We start from the raw sequence: 24,284 nt of genomic DNA, 5'->3' as shown, positions 1-24,284 counted from the left end.
AACTGTTTCCCAACAGCATCTCAAATACTACTTGCAGGAAATATGTCAGCAGCATGAATTGTTCAAGTTCACCCAAGATTGTCAAGTCCCCAGTGGGGAACAGCACACTTGCAGAAGATAACACCAGCACATTTCTAAAACCAATCCTGTTCCTAGGGGAAAAAAACAGCTGTATGTTTATTGGATCAGGAAATGCAGCCCTATGCAAGCTGGGACAATACTGTACATTCTGATCAAAAGAGTCAATAGAACATAAGTGATCTTCCTCCTCCCCAGAAGGAGTCCGCTGTCACCTGCACTTCCAAAATAAGAGTTCTTAACCCATATGGTAGGAATCATCCCTCTTTTCTTCAATTTCATTGTTCTCCAGAGAGTTTGTCAGTGATCTGCCACAGTTCCTCAAATCATTCCTCAACAAGACTGAGGGTGGGCTGAGCTGTTGTTCAACGGCCTTCTTTATCTCCAGAATGCTGGAGCTGCGATCCCAAAAAAGACAGTTGCCCTCACCCTTCACAGACCTTTGCAACGTAAAGAAAGGACAGATGTATTTTTGAAGGAAGCTCGCTTACTTCTTAACCCAATTTCTGATTACAACCTCAGTGTGCCAGGCGTGGGTGCTGGCCCATCACTTTCTTACACAGTTTCTTTTACACTCAAGACTTATTACACTGAGATATTCAAATGGCAACAAGCAACAACAGCACTTCTGAACACCAGAGAGAAGTACAATGTTTTTAGAGAAAATTCACATTGGACAGGGAAGTGATGCAATAGGTAACTGCCCAGCACTTCAGTGAAGTGGCAGGAACAGACCTACAACACTCAGCTACCTGTGAAAACTAGAGTTTCAGGTTTTGAGTTGACAAATGAATATTTTCTCACTACCACAGACAAAAAGCATTCTATCAAGGAAATCTAAAACATAAGGCACTGCAGAAAGAATAACATGTGCATTCTAGCAGTACAGGATAACAACAGAAGTTCTTATAACAATACTCCAACATACGCTGCATGTCACATTCAACAAATAACAGCCTCCTCCATTATTTCCTTGTGTAAAGAATGGTGGCTTCAGTAAACAAACCATTACTGCGAGACAGCCACAATTTGTTTTCTCTTGAGACTTCTACCTTGTTTGCCAAACACGAAGGTCCCCGTCAGAACTGCTCAGGCACTTCTCCCTCACAAAAATGTGAAGTGTTTCTAAAGCAAAGCCTTCATCTTTTACACATAGCAAGTCCTACAAATGCAAAGCACGTAACACTCAGTTACAAATAAACACAATGATTATCCTCATCCTCCCTTCCAACCCCAGCTGCTCATGGCACTTCCTCTGCCCTGCGCTGGAACTACACAAGTACTTACACAGCCACACAATAAATGTGATCAGGTACCCAATCTGGATGAAAGCTGATCCATTCTCTTTTCTTGATTACCTTTTCCTACACAGAACCACCTCTTTCAGTTGCAGTGCTTCAAGAATCAGAGAACACCAGGTGAGCATGTTGTTTTCACACAGGTAGTCACATCAGAATCCCCTCAAGACAGAAACAGAGGAACTGCTGCAAGCTGAGTGTGAGCCGTCCTGGCAGGACTGCACAAGAGAAATTCACACATTCATCCCTGTGCAGAATCCTGCACAAATCCTTACTTTAAGGTACTTTGTGGGATATCAGCAACCTGCATGCAACAGCCCGCATTCCAGAGCGAGTTCTCCATCTTCGGTGGAAGGCACAAGATATAAAATTAAACTTCTGAAAGATAACTAAAATACAATAAATCTCCTCTCCATAGAGGAGAACAGTTGATACCCCTCCCATAAGATAACATAAGAACTTGCAACTGTATATTTTCTAAAGCAAGCACTTTTTTTGTGTGTGTTTCTTTTGTTGCCCTCTGTGTGGTGTTTATCTCCCTTTCTTGTGCCCAAGGGATTCCCACTGTGACAAAACAGCTTGTTTTACATTGGGAATCTTGTCAGCAGCAGTCATGCAGCTTTCAGCATGTAACTTGGGATCTGTGAACAATTTTTTACCTAAAGCTTATGTGCACAAAATCTCAATTCCCACATACCACACTAATTCTCATTTTCAATTAGAAACATAATTCTGAAGTGTGGATCCACCACTATGCAACCTTAACCAAAATGCCAAAAAAAAAAAAAAAACACACACCAGAAATCAGTGTTTTAAGTTCAGGGTCAGTGGTCCAATGACAGCCAATATAAGGCACTCATTCATCCCTGCCTGGTGATGCAAGACCAGATGGCAACACCAGGCTACTCCAATATAAGTATTAGCTTGGCCAGGACACAATCATGCTCCCATTCACCAGAATCAGCAATAATCACCCCCCAGTCTTGCCTTAACTGGTTCCAGTTAATTAAGTATCCAAAACACATATTCAAATTCAAAGCAATTCAAATTATTTCAGCATGCACTGCTTTGTATACCTGTCAACAGTTGTTTTTTTTTTAAGCCAGCAATGACTTATTCATAATGGACATTCAGAGACAGGTAAATTACTACCTCCTGAGAAAGGAGAAGATTATGAGCTTCATTCACTACTGCAAAGATATTCAATGCCTTGGATAGAAGAGAGTGCTAAGCATAGTTAATCACAGTTCAAAAAGGAGAACTCCAATATTCTCTCTTCTTTCCTACTCACAGGAAAGAGCACTACTCCACCACTAAATGCAGAATCAAGAAATTTGATTCCCTTTTCTCTCCTCCCCTAACTCCAAAAGCAGAATGAGCACAGGAGGACTACCCGTACTGCATAGCACCTGTGTAATTACAAATTACTTGCCACTTAATTAGACCCTTTCTTAGAGAGGAAAGGCAGACACATTCACACTATCTCCTCTCCCTAATTGGTCTCAGGCACTGCAGGAAGCCAGTCCCCAGGATCTGTCAGCCAGCCAGCCTACAGATGTTTCAGAAAGAAAACCAGGTCAGCATTAACAGGTTCACTTCTTTGGCTCTAGGCGACAGGTCAGCAGATCAGTGCCTGCTGTCTGCAGCTGGCAGGCTGCACTAAGTGAAAACAGTCCTTAAACACTGGCCTGAATTGCTGTCAAATCTGCACTTCTCTCCAGGTCTGGACAGCAAGCACACAACAGCTACAGCAGCTCAGTGTGATGCCACTGAAGCTAACTAAATCCATCCTTGTAAAGTGAAGGACAACTACAGGTGCTCCCTAAACTCATGCTTCATTAAAACTACGAGTCTCTCCAGGTCAGCCTTACACCACAGGCATCGGGCCTAAGGTCTGTCTTCCACTATAACCATATCAGATGCAGTTCAGGAAGGTCCAGGCCACGACTGGAATCTCTGAACAGCACAGAACAGCCTCTGAATAAACATGTTTTTAAAACAAGTTCATGGAACAAGAATCCTCATTTTGTATTTGGTCTCTCCTACGTGCTGCAAAAGGGAGAGGAAGCAAGAACAATAATGTTGGGTGGGGAAAAAGAGTCAGGTTGTGAAGAGCTTCTATTAAACAAGAAGAACATGCTGTGTAGATACGAAGCTTAAAGTTGGTTGAAAGAAAAGCTCGACTCTGTATGTTAGAGAAACATGCTCAAATCTTCTCCATACCATTCTATCTTACTACCCAAAGACACTGGACATTGAGACAGTAACTGCACGTATGCAGCACTGAACAGTTTTCAGAAGATTTAATAACAGTGACAGATTCCCACTAAACAAGCTGATGCATCTTAACACACCCAGATGATGTTTCTTTAGCCCAGGCTGAGCCTGCTGGCCTGAAACAGAAAGCAGTTTTCACAGCAGCAGGTGAAAGGATGCCACCTCGTGGGTGGTTGTGTACACTGTCATCAAAATAAACCCCCTGCCTTCTCACATACTGCCAACACTCAGCCTTCCAGTAATACCTTCCTGTTAAAATACATATTGCAGGTGGCAGTCAAGAAATCACACAGAAAACATCCCTGACCTCTAAGAAAATAATCAAGTCTGTCGAAATTCTGCTGATGAAGATGGTCAATAACAACTACACAAACATCGTACTTTGTAGAAATACAAACTCTGTCAGCACAGCCTGGAGAAAGAGAACAAGCAGCACGTTTTCCCAATGTTAAGTCTTTCCTAAGAGCAGACTCCCACAGTAGCCATCCTCAAAGACTAAGATCAAAAATTAGCAGTACTTTCTACTCACAAAGCAGGAATTTCAAAACACGCCTTGCTTTCACGAGTCTTACAGCAGGAATATCAAGCAAGACTGATACAAAAGAGACCCAGAAGTGTTCCTACAAAACAAAGTTACATCCAAGATAAAAGAACATTGGAAAGCAGGCAGCAAAAAAGATCAAGATATCAAGAGGACGTAACTGGAAGCAAAAAAGATCACATTTCATTATGTGTATACATGAACCACACGTAAGTATGGCACACATCACTTTTTTGGTTGGGCTCAGTGCAGCTTCATAATTATGGCGTGTTTGGGTAAGGCAGGTATAATTCAAAAGGGCTGAAAAACACTGCACAACAGCATGCAAACACACTCCTGCATTAAAGCTAAAACAGATGAACTGTCACTATTTCCACAGTTTCTGAGAGCAATGGGAAAAGCCCAGATTTCTAGCACTAGAAACTGAGTACCTTCCCTCGCTGTAAGTACAAGAATCCAGAACTGGCAATCATAAAATTATTTGAGAAAACTGCTAATGAACATGATTTCAACCAAAGGTGAAGCACTATAAAACACTTAGCACTCATCTCCTTTTGGCAACTTTGAAAGAGCTAAAACAGTAGGATCACCACTCCACTCCTAAAAGCTGCATCTTCTTTCCAAGTGCTTTGCCTTAAAATTAGACTCACAGATCTGATCATAAGCCAATCTGACAGAAAGCCTGCTGGGACTCAGCAATCAGTGAACAGAACCATTGGGAGCAGACACAGAATAAGTCCTGTGGAAGTACTGCAGGAAACAAAAAAGCCATCCTCTCCTAAAATGCCACAAGCTTTTGCAACTCCATTACATTTTCTGTACTAAAGAAAGTGGTAAGAAAGCATGAAAAGTCCTAATGCACTCCTTCCCTTTGATCATGCAGTTACTAGCAAACACACCACACTGGCTATTTCAGACAACCATCCAACTTGCTCCTGTTTTCTTCTTCTACGAGATAGCCAATTAACTTCTCCTCAAGCTCTCCCCAGCAGCATAATGGAGGAATCTGACCAGGACAGTGATCTCTCATCATCACCACACTGGCTGAAAATGAACAGAGTTCACGGTGAAACATGTCAGAGCAAAAGGAAGGAAAGAAAAAAACAGTGGTGGGAGGAGATAATCACCCAGTTCTACTTGCTACAATTGTATGCAAAAGATGATTCTTCTCAAGAGCAATTCCCTTTTCTGTATGAGAAGATACCACCAATAGTGCTAAACAATGTGGCCCAATCAAAAACCCAACGCTTAACAGCAAATATCCTGATTTTAAATGAAGGAGTTACTAGACTTCAACAGGCAGAATCACTTGGTTCCAATTCTCTCCCACTGTGAAATTACCTCATTAAACCTTTAACAGCTTGAGCTAAGTAAAAAGCTTTTACTCTACTGTCTGGTGGAACGAGTTCTTTGAAAAGGGTCCATGCTTGTCCTGTCCATTCTGTGCCATTGGAGATGTAACCCAATTCTAATTCCATCTGAACACACACATCTTCATCAGAATGAAGAGGAGAATCTTAAGCACATTACCTACCTTCATACACCTAGAAAAGGGGTCGTTATCATCATTAAACAGAAAACACTGCAAGAACTACAGGGGCTTTCCTCAGCTGAACTCAAGTGTCTGTCACACGAAGCAGTAACGTGCCCAAATCATACATGCATACCCAAACACTCCTACTTGCAAATAATCCCTATTAGGCTGCAGGCATAACTCAGACACGTGTAATGAATGCAATAAAGAAACAATTGGTATAATTAAGTTTTGCAGTTCATGTTGCAGCTCAAAGCTTGAACCAATATTAAATGTGATCTGTGCAATAATTATATCAAAACAGCTCTTAAGCAAGAAGCATCAGTACTTCTAGCATAATAATGCAGACATTCAGGGAAGATAAAGCAGAGCTGAACCACACAAATACATCATACCTATTCAGAGAAACTTCTGCAGCAGAAGAAAAAGATCCTGAGATTCACCACTTCCAGTCTTTCATTGTACTATGGAGTTATTATGCTGTGCTGGCAGAAGGACCAGCACAATGAGAGGATGTTAGAAAAGGAGGAATGCTCACCTGTCTCCAAAGACCTGGGCTCACAGAAAAAACTCCACAGAAGAGGGATCTCCAACCAGAGATCCTTCCCCAGTGCCAGTCAGCCCTCAAATGAGGTCTAAGAGAGGTGCAGCCAGGCTGCATCCCTCCCAGTCACACAGCTGAATTGCTTGCACTTGTGCTCCTGTGGCTGACCAGGTCTTTTCTCCAGGTGCTCAGAGGTTCAGGCCATAATTCAGCAGTACCCATACATACATAGCAAAGACCTTAAAAAAACAGGTTTGAGGCTCCAGACATCAGAAATAGAGGAGTACATGAAGAGATTGGCTGTCTTACAGAACACCAGTTGGCAGCTGTTTGTTTTCAATTTAAAAAAAACTGAGTTTATTCCATTTCTCCTGTTAAGTTAGGAGAACATCCACCTAAACCCCAGTGAAGCAATATGCAAGAAGTTCAAAGAACTCAATTAAATCCAGGCTGGTCAAGCTAACTTAATGAAAAACAACTCTGTCCCCAAAGATACTTTATAGCAGGATGTATCTTATGTCTCTTTTTATACATAATAATAAGTATCAGAACAGCTTCTACATAAAAAGATAGTAAGAAAGCATCACACCACACTTGAGGAACCCAAATAACAAAGGAAGGAAAGCGTTTGAAAAGTTTTACCTCCAATGCATTGAGCTCATACCTGATATTCAAGCCAGTGCTCTGGTCCAGTTTCTCCCAGCTTTTTAGTTTTCCCAGAAGTTTCTGAAACATAAAGCAAAGGAAAGTTAGAGACGCAGCAGAACATTTCAACAGCTTGTTTCCCCACAGTTTTCTGATAATTCTCCAGTCAAACTCAGTGTATTCTCTTTTTTGTCTATGGATTTCACTATCTTATCTAGCACCTCTGGGCTGTCATACTGCAGATGCTACAATCATTTTCCCAGACACCACAGCCCTGTTATTCTGGGTGGAACCCACATCTTACTTCAGCACTTTATTTTCCAGCTGTAATGCTATAACGTGATGGAAGGCACAGCGAAGATAACAGAATGGCAGAGCCCTGGGCTGCAGCAAGCAAGGATTCACACAGCCATAACAGCAAAGGGGGCACAGAAAGAACAGAAAAAAAAGCTTCTTACCTTCAAAGGCCTCAGGTAAGCAGGGATCTCCTGAGAGATTCCCCTTGCCTCCCCTGCCAACCCTTAAATGAGGACTGGGAAGGGGTGGATCCTGGTTCCACACCTTCTGGTCACTCAGCTGCATTGCATACACCTGAGCTCCCCTGGTTTGGCCCTGCCTTCCCACCAGGTGCTCAATCACTCTTCAAGCCATGACTTAGCATTTCTGCTACACCACACCTGTGAGCAACTACCACTGTACAAGACCTTAGTAGATGAGACTCTTTGTAGAGGAAGAAAACAAATTATATTCCCAACACTCACACTGCAGTAGCTGAAGCACACAATTCTCCACCAATTTCTTCTACAGCTTCTGTATTTTCAATCAGTACAAGATCATGTGAGCCAAATTTGACCAGACACCAATGTAGTTCTGCAATTTAGTAAGTCTATACATTTAGTTTGATCTCTTGGCTTGACACAGGGTGGGATGAAAACAAGACAGCTTTACTCAACTGAAACCACATTCTGGCCTTGGTAGTGCATGGGAAGCAATCCAAGGGGGTACTGAGGTTCTAACCATACACGTGCCCAGTAACACCACAGGCTTAATGCTCCCCCACCCCCCAAAATAAAGATGCAATAGCAAAGCCAAAAAGAACACTAAGATTGTAACAGACTCAGCTGCTTTTTATTCTTCACTCTCACACGTTGACATTTAAGTTGGTGAAAGCCATGTTCACATTCACTGCTTCGAACGTGCCTCACGTAAGACAATGCAGGGAGAGCCTAGAGCACAGGCTGGGCAACAAAGGAAACCCCATTCTGCTCCTCACCTCATTTTCCAATTCAGCAGTCACTAACTGTGCTTGGACTTTCTCATAGCGTTCCAATTTTCTTTGGAGACCTTCTACTTCTTCTTTAAGCAAACCATTGTTTTCTTTCATTTCCCTGTGGTGAGAAGACAGGCAGCAAATGAAAAGTCACACAAGTCAGTATGTTCTCACAAACTTCCACATATACATGCAATTACAAGGGAGTAATATGACAGCATACATTACGACATTCAACTGACTCCCTTCTATCATCTCCACTGCAAAGCTGCTGCTACCAAAAAAAAAAATTGAAGTTTTCCCACTACAAGCACCATCCTAATTATGTCCAAACAACCTGAAGTTTTGTATCAGCTTTGCCGATTGGCAAAACAGCATGAAGGCTTGCAAGGCTCCCAACTCTGATCTTCAGCCTGGCTGAATGCAGGGTTGGAACACAGCAAGTGGTAGACAGTGCAGGTTTTTTGTAGTCTATGATGACTGAGCCAGCATTGAGACTGCTTGCTTGCACTTCAACAGAGCTGTGCAAGGGTGAGATAAACTCTTTCAAAAAAGAAAAGAACCACTTCTGTTGATAGCGTGGTTCTTCAGGTGCACAAAATAGAGTGAGAAAACATTCCAAGAGAAACAATTTAAAATGATTATCAGAGTAGGAGCAACAATAACTATGTAGTAATATTTAATGTTATTTAAATTTTAGTTACTTAATGTACAGCTTTCTTTACAGTTCTTTCTTTCCCAAACCTGTACAGAGTTCATCACCATCTTTAAGCACCAAGTATGGTTTTAATAAATAGATTCTGCTATTCAAAGTTATCACTACATATTGTGTGAGGCTTTCAGAGTGTTAGGGAAGATTAGCAGGCCTTGTCAAACCCTGTCCACGGTAACCATCAACCCATGTTCAGGATTTACATGAGATATTTCAACTTTCTTCTAACGTTTCCCATATGAAAGTATCACCTGCCACACTGTAAACCTGGTAATTCTGACAGAAGGGTTTGGAAGTGTACATAGTGGAGTTGTAAGAGCTGTAGAAGAACAGAAGGTAACCCCCAACAACCGAGGCCTTCTTTCACCTGTAGTATGCATTTTCCTCCCTCAGCTGTCGCAGCTCCCGCTCCATTTTTGGGAAACGGGCCAGTTCTGTCTTCATGTTCTTGACAATAACAGCATCGTGTTCCTGCTGGGAGAACTTCTGCTCCAGGTCCTGGAAGACAAGAGATGACAGAAGGACGGCCATGATTTACTTGGAACTCTTAAAAACTACATTTCCTCTGTACTTATGAACACTGGAACCAAACTCAGAACGTGCCTCAGTAGATCACACGGTCAAATCCACTGCTCAAAACAAGGACATTTGTTACATTTCTAACACATGGGCTAGCTTCTTCTCTACACCCTTCTGTTTACCCTAAGTTCCTAAGAAAAAAGTAATCTCAGTCAATAAAGCAACTTCATACTAAGCCAAAATTCAGGTTTTCTTGTCCTCTAGCCCTCCATTAACTAAGTGTAAAGATGGACATTTGGATAGTCCTGAGGAATTAGGAATCAAAAGAGATATGAGCCCATCTCAGCATTATGGCAAACATTTTTATGGAGGTAGGGGACATTTATTTAGAGCTGTAACGTGGTTTGATACCTTGTTTTTCCACCTTTCTTTTTAACGGATTTGCCTACAGTTGGAAGCCTCTCCTTGCAATCACAGAATGAGCACTGAGACTATCTTTCAGCACAACTTTACAGCAGCTACAAGCAAAGCAGGTCCTTAGGAGGAAGTTTTGCCACACAGACGGTGGTGAGGCACTGGAACAGGTTGCCCAAGGAGGCTGTGGATGCCCCATCCCTGCAGGCATTCAAGGCCAGGCTGGATGTGGCTCTGGGCAGCCTGGGCTGCTGGTTGGCGACCTGCACACAGCAGGGGGTTGGAACTGGATGAGCATTGTGCTCCTTTGCAACCCAGGGCATTCTGTGATTGCATGATGCTATGAAGTCATAACCAGCATCCGCTCAGAGCAAAGCAACCCTACCTCCTCCAGGAAGATCAAAAGCAAGTGGAAAAGACACACCAACATACAAGGTAATTTGAAAGGACATAAAAAAATCTACGCTTACATTTTATTGTGATTTTGAAAGCTTTGCAAGCAGTTGTAGTTTATGAAAAGAGCTAACCTCAACTCCAGAGAAAGGATTTTCTGGGAAGCAGAAACTACAGCTGCTAGGTTCATTCTCCAGCATTTGAGCAGGGGGAAAAAAAAAAAAGAAAATAAAAAAACAACACACCAGGTTGCTCTAGAATACTAATGCACTGGGCTCAAGATCAAACAGAGCATTCATCCAGAATACTTCTGCTCTGACACTGAAGAAATTTTTAAAGAAAATCAACACAAGGTTCATACAAACCCAGTGTCTTACCTTAATCTTCTGTTCATATTCTGCCAGTAGGGACTGGCTTGCTTGCAATGTCTGGATTTGCTGAGTAGCCTCTTGCCATTTCCTATTAGACACAAACAAGAGATTTAGCACCCAGGAAACATGTACCAGAAGAAGACACATGTGACACAAACATTTCCAAATACTGTTAACAAAGTGTTTGGTACTGTTATATAAGATCACCTCACACTCAATCTTCCTGTAATTCAGAGAGAAAAAAAAACAATTTCTTCACTGAAAAGATGCACCTCGAGAAATATTCCAAAAAGTCAAGCCTCTTTTATTCTGAAATCAATAAATATTTATACACAGTAAATAAGGAAAACCAAGGAAAGCAAAAGAAAAACACACTCATCTGTCAAGTACCCCTCACCTATGATTTACGGCTTGATATTTTTCTTCTGTTCAGTCTATAAAATTCAGATCAGCCTTTCCCACCCACCTGCCTTCTGTTAACTCTCCAGTATGAACATGAAACATCAGTGAGAGAGATTTTAAACTTGAGTATTTTTTTCCTCAAGGTACAAATAAAATTCTCCTAAGAGCTACTTTCAAACAACACTTATAACCTGCACATCCAGTTCAAAGAATCCCTTTGAAGAGTGGAAATCAAACAGCGTTGAAAGGTTTTTGAGTGACAACAGCTGCATAAGACTCAAGTTTTGTTTGCTTTTTTCTCCTCATAGTTATTCATCTTCTGCTTACTTATGTTGAACATCCAGCTGTTCCATCAGCTCTTGCTTCTGCGAGTCTTGGCTTGTCATCTGCATCTCCTGATTCATTATATTCCATTGTAGCTCAGATATTTTCCCTTTTAATATAGTGATCGTCTGCATTAGTGGGAATAAAGAATAAAATGGAGATTATGGATTGTAGTACACAGAAGTCACATCCAACTAATGATTCCAAAGAATGAACTGTAGGTAACTTCAGTCTCATCCACACTACAACTCCCCCAGTGCCCCTGAACAATTTCCATCTTAATATCTCCTCCCTCACCTCCTGCATTCTTTATTCAAAGTTGATCTGACATCTAGCAACATATTTCTTTTTTCTGTAAATCAAAACGGCCATTTTCCATTCACAAGAACTGCAAAGTCACCTGAATCTATAAACGGATAAGAAAGTTATTCTGTTCTTACTTCATTAGCTTCAGCTAATTTGCTCTCCTTCTCTTGCAGTTTCTTACTCATTGTCTCCATACTCTTCTTATAGGATTTGTTCATCTCCATTTGCTCCTTCAGTTTATTTTCAGCTTCTGTTTCCCTTTCCTGGTACTGCTTTATGCGTGTGAGCAGCTCCTGGTTACGGTCAGCCTCTCGCTTGCAAAGAAGAAAAAACAACATGAAAAGACGTAGAAAACCAGCACAAAGGTGAAGCTCTTTTTGCCTCCCTCACCTCTGCTCCTCATTGCTGTGGTCACCACAGCATCACCACGAAGCCATGTTACCTACACCAATAGCCTTCAACCCTTCCATTAGCAAGGACAGGACCAGCAGCTCAATGCCAAGGAACTCCTGGCAGTAACAAAGCTAGGAAACAGACCCTTGCTCCCTCTGTTAGAGGCATGAATCCTGGAATGCAGACACGGCCTCACAGACTCCACAGCAAACTCCACAGCAGATCAAAGATGGAAACATTCCATGCTCTGGTTTGCAATTCAGCCACACATAGCAAGTGGACTTTCAGAACCTCAGAGCTCGGTAGTTGGGTCAGTAAGACAAACTTTCCTCTGCAACTTCTGGCAGTTGTATGAGGTTATTTAATGGAGAAGCAAGCGAAATTAAACGCACAGTATCATCAATGAACACAACAAACCTTTTTGCACTCTGACAATCTCTCATACACCTTCTCAGTTTTTTCCTACCACAAATTGATTAATGCTTATTTGAAAAATCTGTAGTAAATTGCTTTGCTAATCAAAGCAAATCGAGACATGGATTTACATAGTAAGTAAGGATTATGCAAAGCAGCTTCCTAAAACCTTCATTCACATGACTCAAAAAAACACAGAATCTGAGCAGGGTGATTACCACAGTGCTGGATTAGTGCTGCTCCCTTTTCTGCACTAGTATTTCAAGGGTTTCTGTGACTGACTCAGCTAGATTCCAGTTTGAACTCTTCATGGCTTAATCCTGTATCACCTGACTTCAACAGGAGCGAAGACTTGAGTCACTGACCCACTATTTCACAACCACACGCTAAATCCATCACCCAACACTCTTAAAACACAACAAAACATGCTTAAAAGAAGTCATTTTAAATAATCAGTTGCATGTAAGACCTTTATTATCATACAGAACCCAGAGCTCTACTGCCACTTGCAGTGACAAAGCTGAGCAAACATATATGGGCATAAAGTCAGAAACCAAGAAAAGCTATTAGTCCCCGAGTGAGGCTCACAGTCTTATCAATGAAAGCTCTCTTGTGTGACAGTGCATGGTTGGCACTGCTGCCATTCCAATTAAATTACAGTCACAAAAATGAAATACTTGCAATTGTGCCAGCAGAAGTTTAAATACATTGGGGAGAAAAAAACACTTAAATATTTCCAGGAGAAACAAAGCACAAATCCCTTTTTGTTACTGCTACCCATGACAATTCCAACACGATGCTAACAAACCCCAGTGATCAGATCACTGCTCACTGAGCAAACAACGCTCTGACATTCACACAGGATTTGTGCACGTTAGCAAGTAGCACAAGGCATGCACACCATATGCTCCTCAGAAGCCTTCCCTACACATGAGCTCAAGTCTTGCTCTGCAGACTGAGTGCTCATTAGCAGCCGCAGAGCACTTGCTCCTGGACTGCATCTTTTAGTTTAGTTTCATCCAAAAAGAGTCTGGTATGCACACCCTGAGACACAGCACTGCAAACCAAAGCGCAGCACGCGAGAACAGCCGGAAGCCTTTCCGTGACCCAAACTAAAACACCAACACAGAACACCACACATGTTCTAACTCAGACCCACGATAACAGACCATCTATGGTTGTTCTTCTTACCTCATAGTTTCTGGCATTAGTGTTAGCTGCCTTCTCCAGCTCAATGCGAGCTCGTTTGTGGCTAAGCTCCATCTGCATCTTCTCCCGTTCCACCTGCAGGAGCTGCGATTTGGAATGGATCTGCCCAGCTTGTTCTTCCAACTGGCCAGTTCATACGTGAAAAGAGACAGCACGCATCATTAACAGTGCTGCAATAATACTGCTACCCCCTGCTCTGTACTATCCAGCTGATAGTTGCATAGCATTTCACAAACTAAAAGCCAATTGTCACCACATTTGTGGTGCTTGTCCTCTCACACCAGCTGCAGATCAGGAAGCCAAGGCCAAGAGCTCAACCACACGCCCAGGAACCTGAATCAAAACAGCATTAGCTGGAAGGACGCGAATTTAAGTTCTGAATTTCAGTTTAGAGTTTCGTGCAGGATTCCTCATTCCATCTCTAGAGGTACTTTATCTGACAAAATGTATTCCTCTATCTAAGAAAAGTGAATTACAAAGTTACGAATTACAAAAAAACCCCCAAGCATTATAAGACTAACAGCAGCTACCAATAAGCAGAGATCAGGCACCCATTAAGTGTAAGTGTGGAGCAAAATAACGTGTTTTCTTTTTTCTATGACCCGCTACAATATGACACTTCAGATTAAATTACTTTACAACACACACATGGTTGGCACTGCTGCCATTCCAATTAAATTGGAGAGGTATATTACCAAGAGAGGTATATTACAATACCTCTCTTCTAAGCACTGTACATTCTATATCACTGGTGGAGGTGGTGCAACCAGAGATGCACCACTGACAAAAAATCCACACATTTTTTCAGTACTTTTAATATTTCAAATGTAAAGCAGTTTTATACTAAAAGGCAATGATATCATACTATTATCTAGAGCCCTACTTAAAAATCATATCAACATACAGAAACTTTATTGCAGCATAATGGAGCTTACGATGCAAGATGTCAACTTATCACATGCTATAAGAGCAAAATGCAGCTTGCAGGAAAAGTCAAGATGACAGAGAGAGGCAGACAAGAAGTCCCAGCTGACTGGCACACTGAAGCCACAGCAAGTCTCTTCCATGTCTCCACACAAGGAAAATTTAAGGTAAATAAGCGACCTACTGGAACTACAAGTATAAAGATTCTAGAACATTCTCAGAAAACAAATCTCTGTTACTGAGCATGCATGAGTAGCAGTTTTATAAAGAATGGTCATATCTTAATGAAATAACCCCGATGCTTAGAAATGCAATGCTTAGATGCAAAGGAGGCTACAGCCATACAGAAGAGAAGCTGCAGGCACCAGCACGCTGAGGACACCTCACCTGCACCCTCTGCTGGTACTGAAGCTGCAAGGAGCTCTGAGATGATGCCGGCACAGGCTGCCCGGACACCCCCTCCATACGCTGTGAAATGAAGTTGTTGAAGGATCTCAAGGTGGAGAAGACAGTGGTATTACCTTCCAAGTCTTCCATAGCTCTGGAAATACATAAAAAGTTATCAGTGAAGCATCCAGAGCAATCTGGAGTATACAGATGCTCTACTAAAATATATATATATATATATACACACACACACACACACATCTGCCCTAAGATGACACAAAATGCACAAAATGCAACATCTTCCATCTTACACGGCACAGAATCTAACCTGCCTGCCACTGCTGGGGTCACCTCAACCAGAAAACACCACACAACTGAGGCAGAAGTTGTAGATCTCTGGAATGAAGAATTGAGGCAAAAAAAACCTGTCCTCTTCTTGGTGTTATAACCAAAGTGGTTTGCTTTTATTTAGATACATTCCCCCGAATCTCTGCAAGTTAATATACAAACAGAAGTTGCCTTAAGTTACACCAAAATGAGCTCTCCCTTCCTCTGTAAGCAGGATAGGTTCAGGGATACAAGTTAACACCACAGGACAGGAAGCTCTGCAGCACATCACACAAAAAGAACTCCTCACTCTGCCCCCCAAACAAAAAAAGGGCTGGGGCAGGAAGAGAATAAACCCCACAAGGATAGCAAGCTCTGCCTTGTAAGCAGCCTGATTCTGGCTTCCAAACAGCACTTTGGTATGTAACTTTCAACACGTCTCACTCCTGACAGACCGCTTCCATCAGCGAGACGTAGCTCCTTGTTCATGTAGAAGTTTTTGCAAAATCTTCCTTCAGATTTGCAATAGCACTAAATGGCCACAAATGCATCAAAGCTGGAGGTCAGAGAGGCTGGCAAGGCGCTCCCAGAATGCCTGGGGAAGCTTTAAGTGAATTCCTCTGAAACTGCAAGCCCTACAAGTGCCAGAAGCACAAAAGGAGGCTGGGCCAGGAAAGGCACCGGGACACACACAGACTTACAGCAGCCCAGGCTCAGGGCTGACCCTCAGGCCCACCAGCTCACGGCAATAACACTCTTTGGACTCACGTCATCACAAGGAGCCGATACAACAGAAGCACGCTGGGAAGAGGTCACTCAAAACCCAAACGAAAACGTTTATTAGAAACAAGCTCTGCATTACCACGCACGACAAGACAACGCTGCCAACAGGCTTCCAGCAAACCGATCTCAAACCGGGCGCGGGGAGAACAGGGACAGCACCAGCAAACAAGTCAGGCACGCCCTGCTGCAAAACACCACCGTTTGTTTTATTTTTGTTCCGTTCAGCGCCCCACAGCAGCCCTCAACCCCACCTCGGCGCGAGCAGCCGAAGGACGGGCAGCACGGGGCGAGGGGCTCCGTCCGCGAGACGGCAGAGCGAGGCACAGCCGTGCCCTGCGCTCACGGGACGGGAGCACGGGGACGCGGCGCTGCCCGCCGCGCTCGCTCCCATAGCGCCGCCTTCAGCCATGGGCGAGGCCAAAGGGCGGAGGCGGGCTGCGGCGGGCAGTGCGGTGCGGGATCCCCGGGCGCAGCGCTGCACGCCGCCTCCCCGCCGCTCCCCCTCCACCCGCACTCACCGCCGCTGCCCGCTTGGATCTCCCTCCTCGCCCCGCCGCCGAGATCTCACGCGAACTCGCGCCCGCCTCTCGCGAGAAGAGCGGCCCGCCACGCCGTAATGACGGCACGAGGCGCGCAGCTCATGTTCGTACCGTAATGCTCCGCCCGGGTCGCGGCGCGGCTGTGTGGTGGCGGGCCGGGCTGTGCCGAGCCTGCTGGCAATCGTGTGGAAATGAAAAGTTCACAGTAGTTGCCATCTGATAAATCCGCGAGCCATTCGAAATGGTATATTTATGACGAGGAAGATGCGGAAGCCCCTTTTACAACTCCTGGCACAGCCAGCCCGATAGCAGCGCTGTTTAATGGAGGAGCCGTCGCTTCCAGATAAGGCAGTGGCCAAATCTGTTTTTGCAAACTGAACTCTGGCAACTCAATCACGGTTTTATCAGTAGTTCTACCTGTCTGGGCTCTAGGAAAATCTTGTCATTTTGCCTAATAAGCATTACTGGTCAGCCATAAAACGTTACTGAGAACGTAGGCAGGAATTATCTCAGCTGTGGCGATGCTGCCCTGCTGTCACTGGATTTATGAGCACAGGGAAGTAGCAATTTCTAAACGTAAGCTGTATCTTTAGGAAATGCAGCAAAGCCATCAGCTGAATACTCCAGGGCCAGAGCCGGACATTTGAAATGTCTGCATTGGAGACTACATGTGACAATGCAGATTCTGACGTGCACAAAAACGCTGTTTTGATGTGTGCTAATAAATGACATCAGCTTTTAGGAAAGATGAAGAGGAAATAAATTGGCTCAACCCCCCCCCCAGCCAGCCCCTCTCGTTCTGACAAGCGCCTTTATGGTTAGTCTCAAATCTGACAGCATTAGAAATGCAATGATTTTCAAGCACACGTTAAGAACTCATAAAATCACTGCTTTATTTTCATTTCCATTACAACAGCCCCAGAGGTTGCCTTTCAGATTATTGCTCTCCATTATTGCTCTCCATTCCCTACTGTTTTCTCCACAGGTGTGAAGCTAGATTGGATGTCTCTGCTTGTGCAATTAGTGGATAAACTCAGTGGGGCAGCACCCTGGTTTTATTTTCATATTTGAAAAGCATGATGTACTTTGTGAGAATTGCAGCAGATTTCCTGAGGTTGTTCTCAGCAATCTAACAGTTCAAGCTGGGGATCTTCATGCTGGGAGTTTTCTTTAAACACATGCCACGTTCAGATTTCCAGTCTGTCTCTGATCACCTGTTTGATATTCTGTATTTCCCAGCTTTCATTTCCCTTTGTACAATCTTGCCAAGTAATAAGATTCAGATGAGTCCTTCCGGCTGGCCTGAGGCTTTATAGTTCTCACGTCTTGGAACTGCTCCTTCAATTTGTTTTGAAGAACACGGGACTCATGTCCATCCCAGAATTTACACAGTATTGTCCCTTTTGGCTTTAAAATACTTTGTGACAGATTCACAAGGCCTAAACACAAACTGATCAACTTCTGATGATCCAGCTCTTTAATGCCTGTTGCATTCGGTGCCATGTCGCTCAAGATAACATCCACCTTCTTTGCAGGAAGCAGATTCTGAATCGCCCTTTGTGTGCTTGGGTCTGTAATGTCAGCCTGTGACAAGAAGACTGCGCCTTCCAGCGGGGCAATCCGTAGGAGGTCAACTCCAAGGACGAAGCCAGTAGGGGCAGCAGGATCTAGGTTGTAAGGATGAACATCAAATTGAATTCTTGTGCTTGAAAACAACTTGCATATACATGAACTCCGTTATATTCAGTAAACAAAAAGTTATCACTGCCTGCCACAGACTTCCTGCCCATCCATAACTGGTTTGCTGCATGCAATGATATGGTCTGCTACTAGTCAAAGCACTTACAATGTTAAAACCCAGTTACATCAGATAGGCAAGAGGCAATCCTATTGTGTTTTGGGGAGGTTTTTTGTTTTTTTATTTTTGCAGAGCTGGCAGTATAATCCAACAACAGTACACATGATAATGCTTTTCCTTATAACTATGAGCATCTCAAAACACACAAACCACTCCCCATCCCGAACACCAACAATGTGCACTCACCAGTACCTAAGGCATTGACCCTCTCTACAGCAACCTGACTCCAAGCACCAGGTGCTGCTCCACAGTCAAGAACGGAAAGTCCCGGGCGGAGAATATGAAGCCTGTCATCTATCTCCAGTAACTTGAAGGCACTCCGGCAACGGTAATGCTGCTGTTTCGCTGCCTTGACGAAGGGATCCCTCAACTGCCGCTCCAGCCACCAGTTCTCTGCGGCAGTTTTCTTCTTCAGGAGCCTCACTGCGCTGTGCAGACAGCTGCGCTGCAGAGGAAGGCTCAGCAAACACTGACAGCTGCCCAAGGAGAAAGGTGACAGTCAGATTGTGCACGGCCAGAGCACAGGTTTCTGAAGCACGTACTGATTCATTTCCACCCTGAACACGGCTCCTCCCATCTGTCACCACGCTCACCAAAAGCCTCACAACTTCAGAGATTCCTGGCCTCTTCAGTTCCCTGCTCCACTTACCACGAGAAGAGCCGTAATGGGGATCAACACCTCACTGGTTACCCCCTGAACCAAGGGGGAAGAAGGGGGATCTCATTGCTGGAGCTCTGCAGCTCTCCTCAGGTGTTTTCTGTTCACATGGACACCTGGTGCTGTGAACAAGCCCTAACGAGTCCGCCGGCCGTGCCACGGGGCTGCACAGCCTGTGTGCCAGCAGCAGAGCTGGGCTGCGACCTCACCACCAGCTCACGCTCCTCACTGACCCCAAGCGCCGTGTCAGAGATGTGAGCATGGCTGAACGTCACCTTCCTGAAAGGCTTCTAAAGCCGAGAATCCATCGTCTTAAGGGGAATTGCAGTGCTCTTACAGGCAGTTGGATCACGGAACCACGCTGTACCACCCAAGCCCCTAAGGCTCACAGCGGCGTCCCAGCGCTCCCTGAGCTCCGGCAGTTCAGGCCGTGCTCACCGCCCGTCCCCGACCCCCAGCCGCCCCTCCCCTGGCAGCTCCGCGCCGTTCCCCCGGGCCACGGGTGCCGGTCACCAAGGGACGGGCCCCGCAGCTCCCAGGGCGCAGGGACAGCAACCCCGAGCCCGGCTCCCCGCCACGCACCGCGCCCCCCACCACGCCATGGCGGCCGCCGCCTCCCGCCCCGCGCTGGGGCGGAGCTGAGGGCGGAGCCGCGGCCGATGAGGCGCGGGAAGAGCCGGGCGCGGGGAGAACGGGAAACCGTGGTGTTTGGGGCAGGGCCGGGAGCGAGGGAATACGGGAAGGTGAAGGGAGAGCAGGGGGAGCGGCGAGCTGGAGGGTCTGTGACGGGGTGGCGGTGCGTGAGGCGCCCCGTGCTGTGCGGAGGGGCTCCGCTGCGCCTCGCGCCTCCTCGGCCCGCGCGCTGCCCTCAGGCGCCCCGCGCGGCGCGGCGCCATGTCCGCCTCCAGGCTCTTCACCCTCGTGCTGGTGGTGCAGCCGTCCCGCGTCCTTCTGGGCATGAAGAAACGCGGGTTCGGGGCCGGGCTCTGGAACGGCTTTGGAGGAAAAGTGCAGCCGGGAGAGAGCATCGAGGATGCTGCGCGCAGGTGAGGCCCGGCCTGGGAGAGGGGCGGAGGGAGTCGGGCGCTCCTGGGGATCCGTAGCGGCCCCGTAAGCGCCGTGCCGCCTTCACACGTCCGTGCAGCGCTCCTTCCTGCACGCAGGCGGCTCAGCACCGCCGTTACGGACCATCCCGGCTCCCCGTCACCTGGCTGCTGCAAACCTCCGAGCGTCTTCCAGTCCAGGAGTAACTGCAGCTAGCGAGCATCCTCCCTGCCGCCGTCCTGAGCCGCTGACACCTATTGCTCGAGCATTGAGCAGAGGCTCTTGCGACGTTCCTGTAGATGCACCGTTCTCGTTTGGCCGTATAGCGGCGTTGCAGCTTATGGCAGCGGGCTGCTGCTGCCTTAAAGGTGCTAAATTCCACTTACATTTTTAGTAGTCTGTGAGAAGAGCTTAGTGAAGAATACTAGGAATTTCACTTGAAGGTGCCTCATGAACAGCACTATAGAAACTGACTGTTTCACTGCATGCAGGCACTGAATTCAGGAGCAGAATTCTGTCATTCCAGGGTTTGGACAGCAATGGTTCACTGCAGGACTTTCTTCATTTTAGTCACTGAAATGAAACAGCAGGTTCTACCTTCTTGTTTACACGAGCTTTGCAGATATAAAGCCGTGCTTTGCTACCTCCTTGATCTATCCCCAACTTTACCTTTGCACCTGCAGGAAGTTTAGTGTTGCTTAACAGATTCCTAACAGCTTTTGCACTGTTTCCTCAGCTGTGTCAGTGTAACCGCCGGGGCTGTGTGGTGAGTGAGCTCATCAGGGGGGAAGAGGCCTCTGTCTGTGTGCAGCGGAGCACCAGGTTAATGCAGCTGGTGCTTACATCGTGTCTACGTACAATTTATCATCTCTGAGTTGAGGGTGGGAGATCTGTCTCACTACTTAAATCAGGCCTTCGTTTGCTCATGTCATCAATGAGCATGGAGTGAGATGACTTGATTAATTTAGAACCCACACATGTATTTATCTGTGCTAGCTTGGGGTTAAAAATTGGAGCTGTAATTCCCACGAGATGCTTGGTGGTGGATGTTCCAGCCATCTCAGTGCAATGTCACACAGCAGAAACAACGCCTGCTGCTGCAGACCATGACACAGCCTGCTCTGCAGCCATTTCTTCAGAGCTCATTGCAGAATTATACCCCTGACTCCTGCTCAGGTCAGCTGAGGAGAAAGCAGACCCCAGAGACAGGGCCAGCTGGGCACGCTGCCCTCCTTCCTGACTGGGAGCTGCACCAGCACGGGGCTGCCGGCCCTGGGACGGGTGTGGGTTCAGCTCTCCTCCAGGAGGTGTCGTGCAGCCCAAGTAAAACTTCACTGCAGCGCTCTGCTTTGTGGCAGGATTTGAGCTGTTAGGCTGTGGTTGCCTCAGCTGGCAGTGGTGTAACCTGAAGTTAATCTTTACACACTGGACTGCTAGGTATTAAGCTGCAATGAGAACAGAGTGCCCTGAATGATCACTGTGCTCCGCTGAGTCCGTCATGTTCACACGGGTGCCTGGGCGCTCACAGCTATTCAGTGGCACATCCTGTAAGGAAAGCTGTCAGCTAGTGCAATTTCTCCAGTTTTCTATCCACTGCAATGTTTGTGTTTACTATATCCAGAGCCCAACAGCTCACAGATAAATTATTGAATAAACCACAGCAGCGTTGTGCTTATTGGACCTTTACCACAGCCTGTGAAACGAGGCTTTTAGTTTTCTTGGTTGAAAACTGCCTGTTTTTGGCATCATTTTCTGGGAATATCAACCAGAATTAGCTAAGGCATCAGATTGCAGTACAGTTTTGAAGGATGGGATCCATGAAACTGATGTCAGAGAAAGCTGGAGCCTCAAAAATCATTTCTGTTTTGAAATTGTCGGGTTTCTGCCAAATGTACAACTGCATTAGTTATTATCTTTATCTGAAGATAGTTCAAAGTATCCCTTACCTTTGTAGGGAGTAGACTAACCAGGACAAGTTTCAAAGTCTCTTAGCAGCAGGTTAAAAAAAAAAACCAACATGAGCGTGTGGCATAGAAAGAAAAAGTGATTTGAAGGGCTTCAAGTGGCCACGCGTGGTAAGGGCTTGGAAAGGGCTGCTTGGCAAGTCTCACAGACTGCTCTTAGAAGACTTGTCTCTCAGCCTCTCTCTGACACGGAAAGTACTTCTGAGGAGCAGAAACTGAAGGTTTACATGATTATTTTGTGGTTTTGATATGGCTTTTAACTGGGAGGTCACACAGTGCGTACTGTTACTTGCATGAGCTTCGCTTTGCCTCAGAAGTGGCCGATTTTTGTAGCAGCATAGAAGAGATGTTCTCACGTTCCTTATTTATGTCACCACAGTTCTAAAAGCTTTAGCCTGATGTTGGCAAAGCCTTCTGCTCGTCTAAACAAAGCTCTTCTCAGAGTTCTTAAGCCACATCCAGCTTAACACATTTGTGATAGCCCATTTCTAAGTAACCTCAGGAAATACCATTCTCTTGCATGGAATGTAAGCCCTGCCAGGTCATCTTGGTGAATCCTCCCCCTCTAACAGAGTACTTTCCCCATGGCCTCTATAGCACACTGAGGTAACTCATGAGTCAGTCTGACATCGCTCCAGTCTGGTGCCAGTGGGCTACGTAGTGTGATGTGAGCCAGAACCCTGCTTTGTTGCAGGCACAGGAGGAGTTCTGGACGTAGTGTAAGGTTAACTGCTGCTTTTTGTTCTCCCACTGCTTGCTTTCCTATAAAAACGCCTGTTTTTTGTACAGGGAGCTCCTGGAAGAGAGCGGGCTGACTGTGGACACCTTGCAGAAGATGGGTCAGATCACTTTTGAATTTATAGGCAACTCTGAACTGATGGAAGTTCACGTTTTCCGAGCGGATCAGTTTCATGGAGAGCCAAAGGAAAGCGATGGTGGGTAACTCACAGAGCTGACGTGTGTTTGCTTTTGAAATGCACTGCTCATACATAAATGCAGAACTGTTCCTGCAGAAATTCCAGAGGAGGGAGGCAGCAGGGCTGTAACCCAAAGCTGTTTGTTGACACAGTGGAACTCCAGGCGGCAAAATACCATGAGAAAATTTCAAACAAAATTGTTTTTTCCCTCAACAGAAATGCAGCCTCAGTGGTTTCAACTGGATGAGGTGCCGTTCAAACAAATGTGGCCAGATGATGTCTTTTGGTTCCCATTGGTGCTTCAGAGAAAGTTGTTTCGTGGCTACTTTAAGTTCCAAGGACAAGACACCATTGTGGAACACACCCTGAAAGAAGTGGAGGAAGTTTAAGAGGAAGGCAGAAGCATTCATTCCACGTGCTGCTGCCCACATTGGGCTGGGACACCACAAGTGCTTCCAGGGGGCTCCTTTCTCAGCTCCCCCGCAAGAAGAGGCTGACTGCCAGCTCACAGGGAAGTAAAGAAAATAAGGGGATTTCTTAGAGCAGAAATAAACATAGTAAGAATTTCCATGCTGTGAAGTCCCTATGATATGCCTGAGTAGTTACTTGATTACAACTCTCAAGAAATGGAGGGCTAACAGGAAGTTCTCATATTGTTAATATATTTGGGTTTTTCATCATGGCTAAAAACATTTTTAGAAAATTAAAGTGTTTTTTCAGCAAAAGCATGTGTTGTCCCATTGTAAACAGCTGCCAGGTTTCTGGATGGTTGATGGGCTTCTCTGCAGACTGCTTCCTTTTATAGAAGTATGTTTGCTGTCTCTCTCAGGCTAATAGCAAAAGCTATCGAGCATCTTCTCTGTATCAGCTTTTATGCAGTTCCATATTCAGCATTATTTCCCAGGAGAAAGCAAGGCTTGGTAAGTGCTGTGAGAGCCCTTGGAAAAGCTCTGGTAGAGCTCCCTTCCAGATTCTCCAGCTCAGATTTGCATAAATTTGTACAAGTCAAGAAAACAACTTCTGCTAGAGCTGTCCTGTTTGAGCTCTGCCTTCAGTGTGCAGTTCCTGCTGTCAGCTTGGATATACAGACAGGTAGAAACACACTGAACAAAATCCCACCTTTCAGCAACTCCATGCTACAAAGTGCAGTGCACCCATGGTTGCAGGCTCTGCCACGTGCCTGCAGCCTGTGAGCTGACAGCTCTCAGATCAGCCCAACTCAGCATGGTGGACAGTGAA

The 24,284-nt window shown here is 45.4% G+C and overlaps 3 protein-coding genes across 15 annotated transcripts in view; 1 reads left to right on the top strand and 2 right to left on the bottom strand.

Annotated features, from left to right (window-relative positions):
• MAD1L1 (mitotic arrest deficient 1 like 1) overlaps positions 1-16,221 on the bottom strand; it is a 320,154-nt gene extending 303,933 nt beyond the window's left edge. For 7 of the 12 annotated variants that reach the window (XM_048961386.1, XM_048961395.1, XM_048961394.1 and 4 more), the window contains exons 1-9: positions 16,145-16,219; positions 14,956-15,109; positions 13,627-13,767; positions 11,763-11,942; positions 11,326-11,450; positions 10,603-10,684; positions 9,267-9,397; positions 8,191-8,305; positions 6,937-6,998 (exon numbers count right to left, since the gene is read on the bottom strand). In XM_048961386.1, the coding sequence (XP_048817343.1) occupies positions 6,937-6,998; positions 8,191-8,305; positions 9,267-9,397; positions 10,603-10,684; positions 11,326-11,450; positions 11,763-11,942; positions 13,627-13,767; positions 14,956-15,105 (986 nt within the window). In that variant the 5' untranslated portion in view covers positions 15,106-15,109; positions 16,145-16,219. Of the gene's footprint in view, positions 1-6,936; positions 6,999-8,190; positions 8,306-9,266; positions 9,398-10,602; positions 10,685-11,325; positions 11,451-11,762; positions 11,943-13,626; positions 13,768-14,955; positions 15,110-16,144 lie in introns of all 12 variants that reach the window. The other 5 variants (XM_048961389.1, XM_048961390.1, XM_048961387.1 and 2 more) reach the window with 3 other exon arrangements.
• Positions 16,222-17,419: 1,198 nt separating this feature from the next.
• Positions 17,420-19,745, bottom strand: MRM2 (mitochondrial rRNA methyltransferase 2). Of its 2 annotated transcripts, none has more exons than XM_048961831.1 (3): positions 19,703-19,745; positions 18,655-18,938; positions 17,420-18,271 (listed from the first exon to the last, which is right to left on the bottom strand). In XM_048961831.1, the coding sequence occupies exons 1-3, from the start codon at positions 19,720-19,722 to the stop codon at positions 17,847-17,849; spliced, it is 729 nt and encodes a 242-aa protein (XP_048817788.1). In that variant the 5' UTR covers positions 19,723-19,745; the 3' UTR covers positions 17,420-17,846. The 2 variants fall into 2 exon arrangements, with proteins under 2 accessions (XP_048817788.1, XP_048817787.1); XM_048961830.1 differs by having other exon boundaries at positions 17,423-18,271; positions 18,649-18,938.
• A 36-nt stretch (positions 19,746-19,781) lies between these two features.
• NUDT1 (nudix hydrolase 1) lies at positions 19,782-24,180 on the top strand. Its single transcript, XM_048961832.1, has 3 exons — positions 19,782-20,166; positions 22,918-23,063; positions 23,262-24,180. Exons 1-3 carry the CDS (start codon positions 20,015-20,017, stop codon positions 23,432-23,434), a joined length of 471 nt encoding a protein of 156 aa, XP_048817789.1. The 5' UTR covers positions 19,782-20,014; the 3' UTR covers positions 23,435-24,180.
• The last annotated feature ends 104 nt before the right edge of the window (positions 24,181-24,284 follow it).

The sequence above is a fragment of the Lagopus muta genome, chromosome 15 (assembly GCF_023343835.1).
Source record: "Lagopus muta isolate bLagMut1 chromosome 15, bLagMut1 primary, whole genome shotgun sequence".
In the NCBI taxonomy this organism is placed as follows: Eukaryota; Metazoa; Chordata; class Aves; order Galliformes; family Phasianidae; genus Lagopus; species Lagopus muta.
The sequence above is the reverse complement of the archived record's forward strand: the minus strand, read 5'-3'. Positions and strand labels throughout refer to the sequence as shown.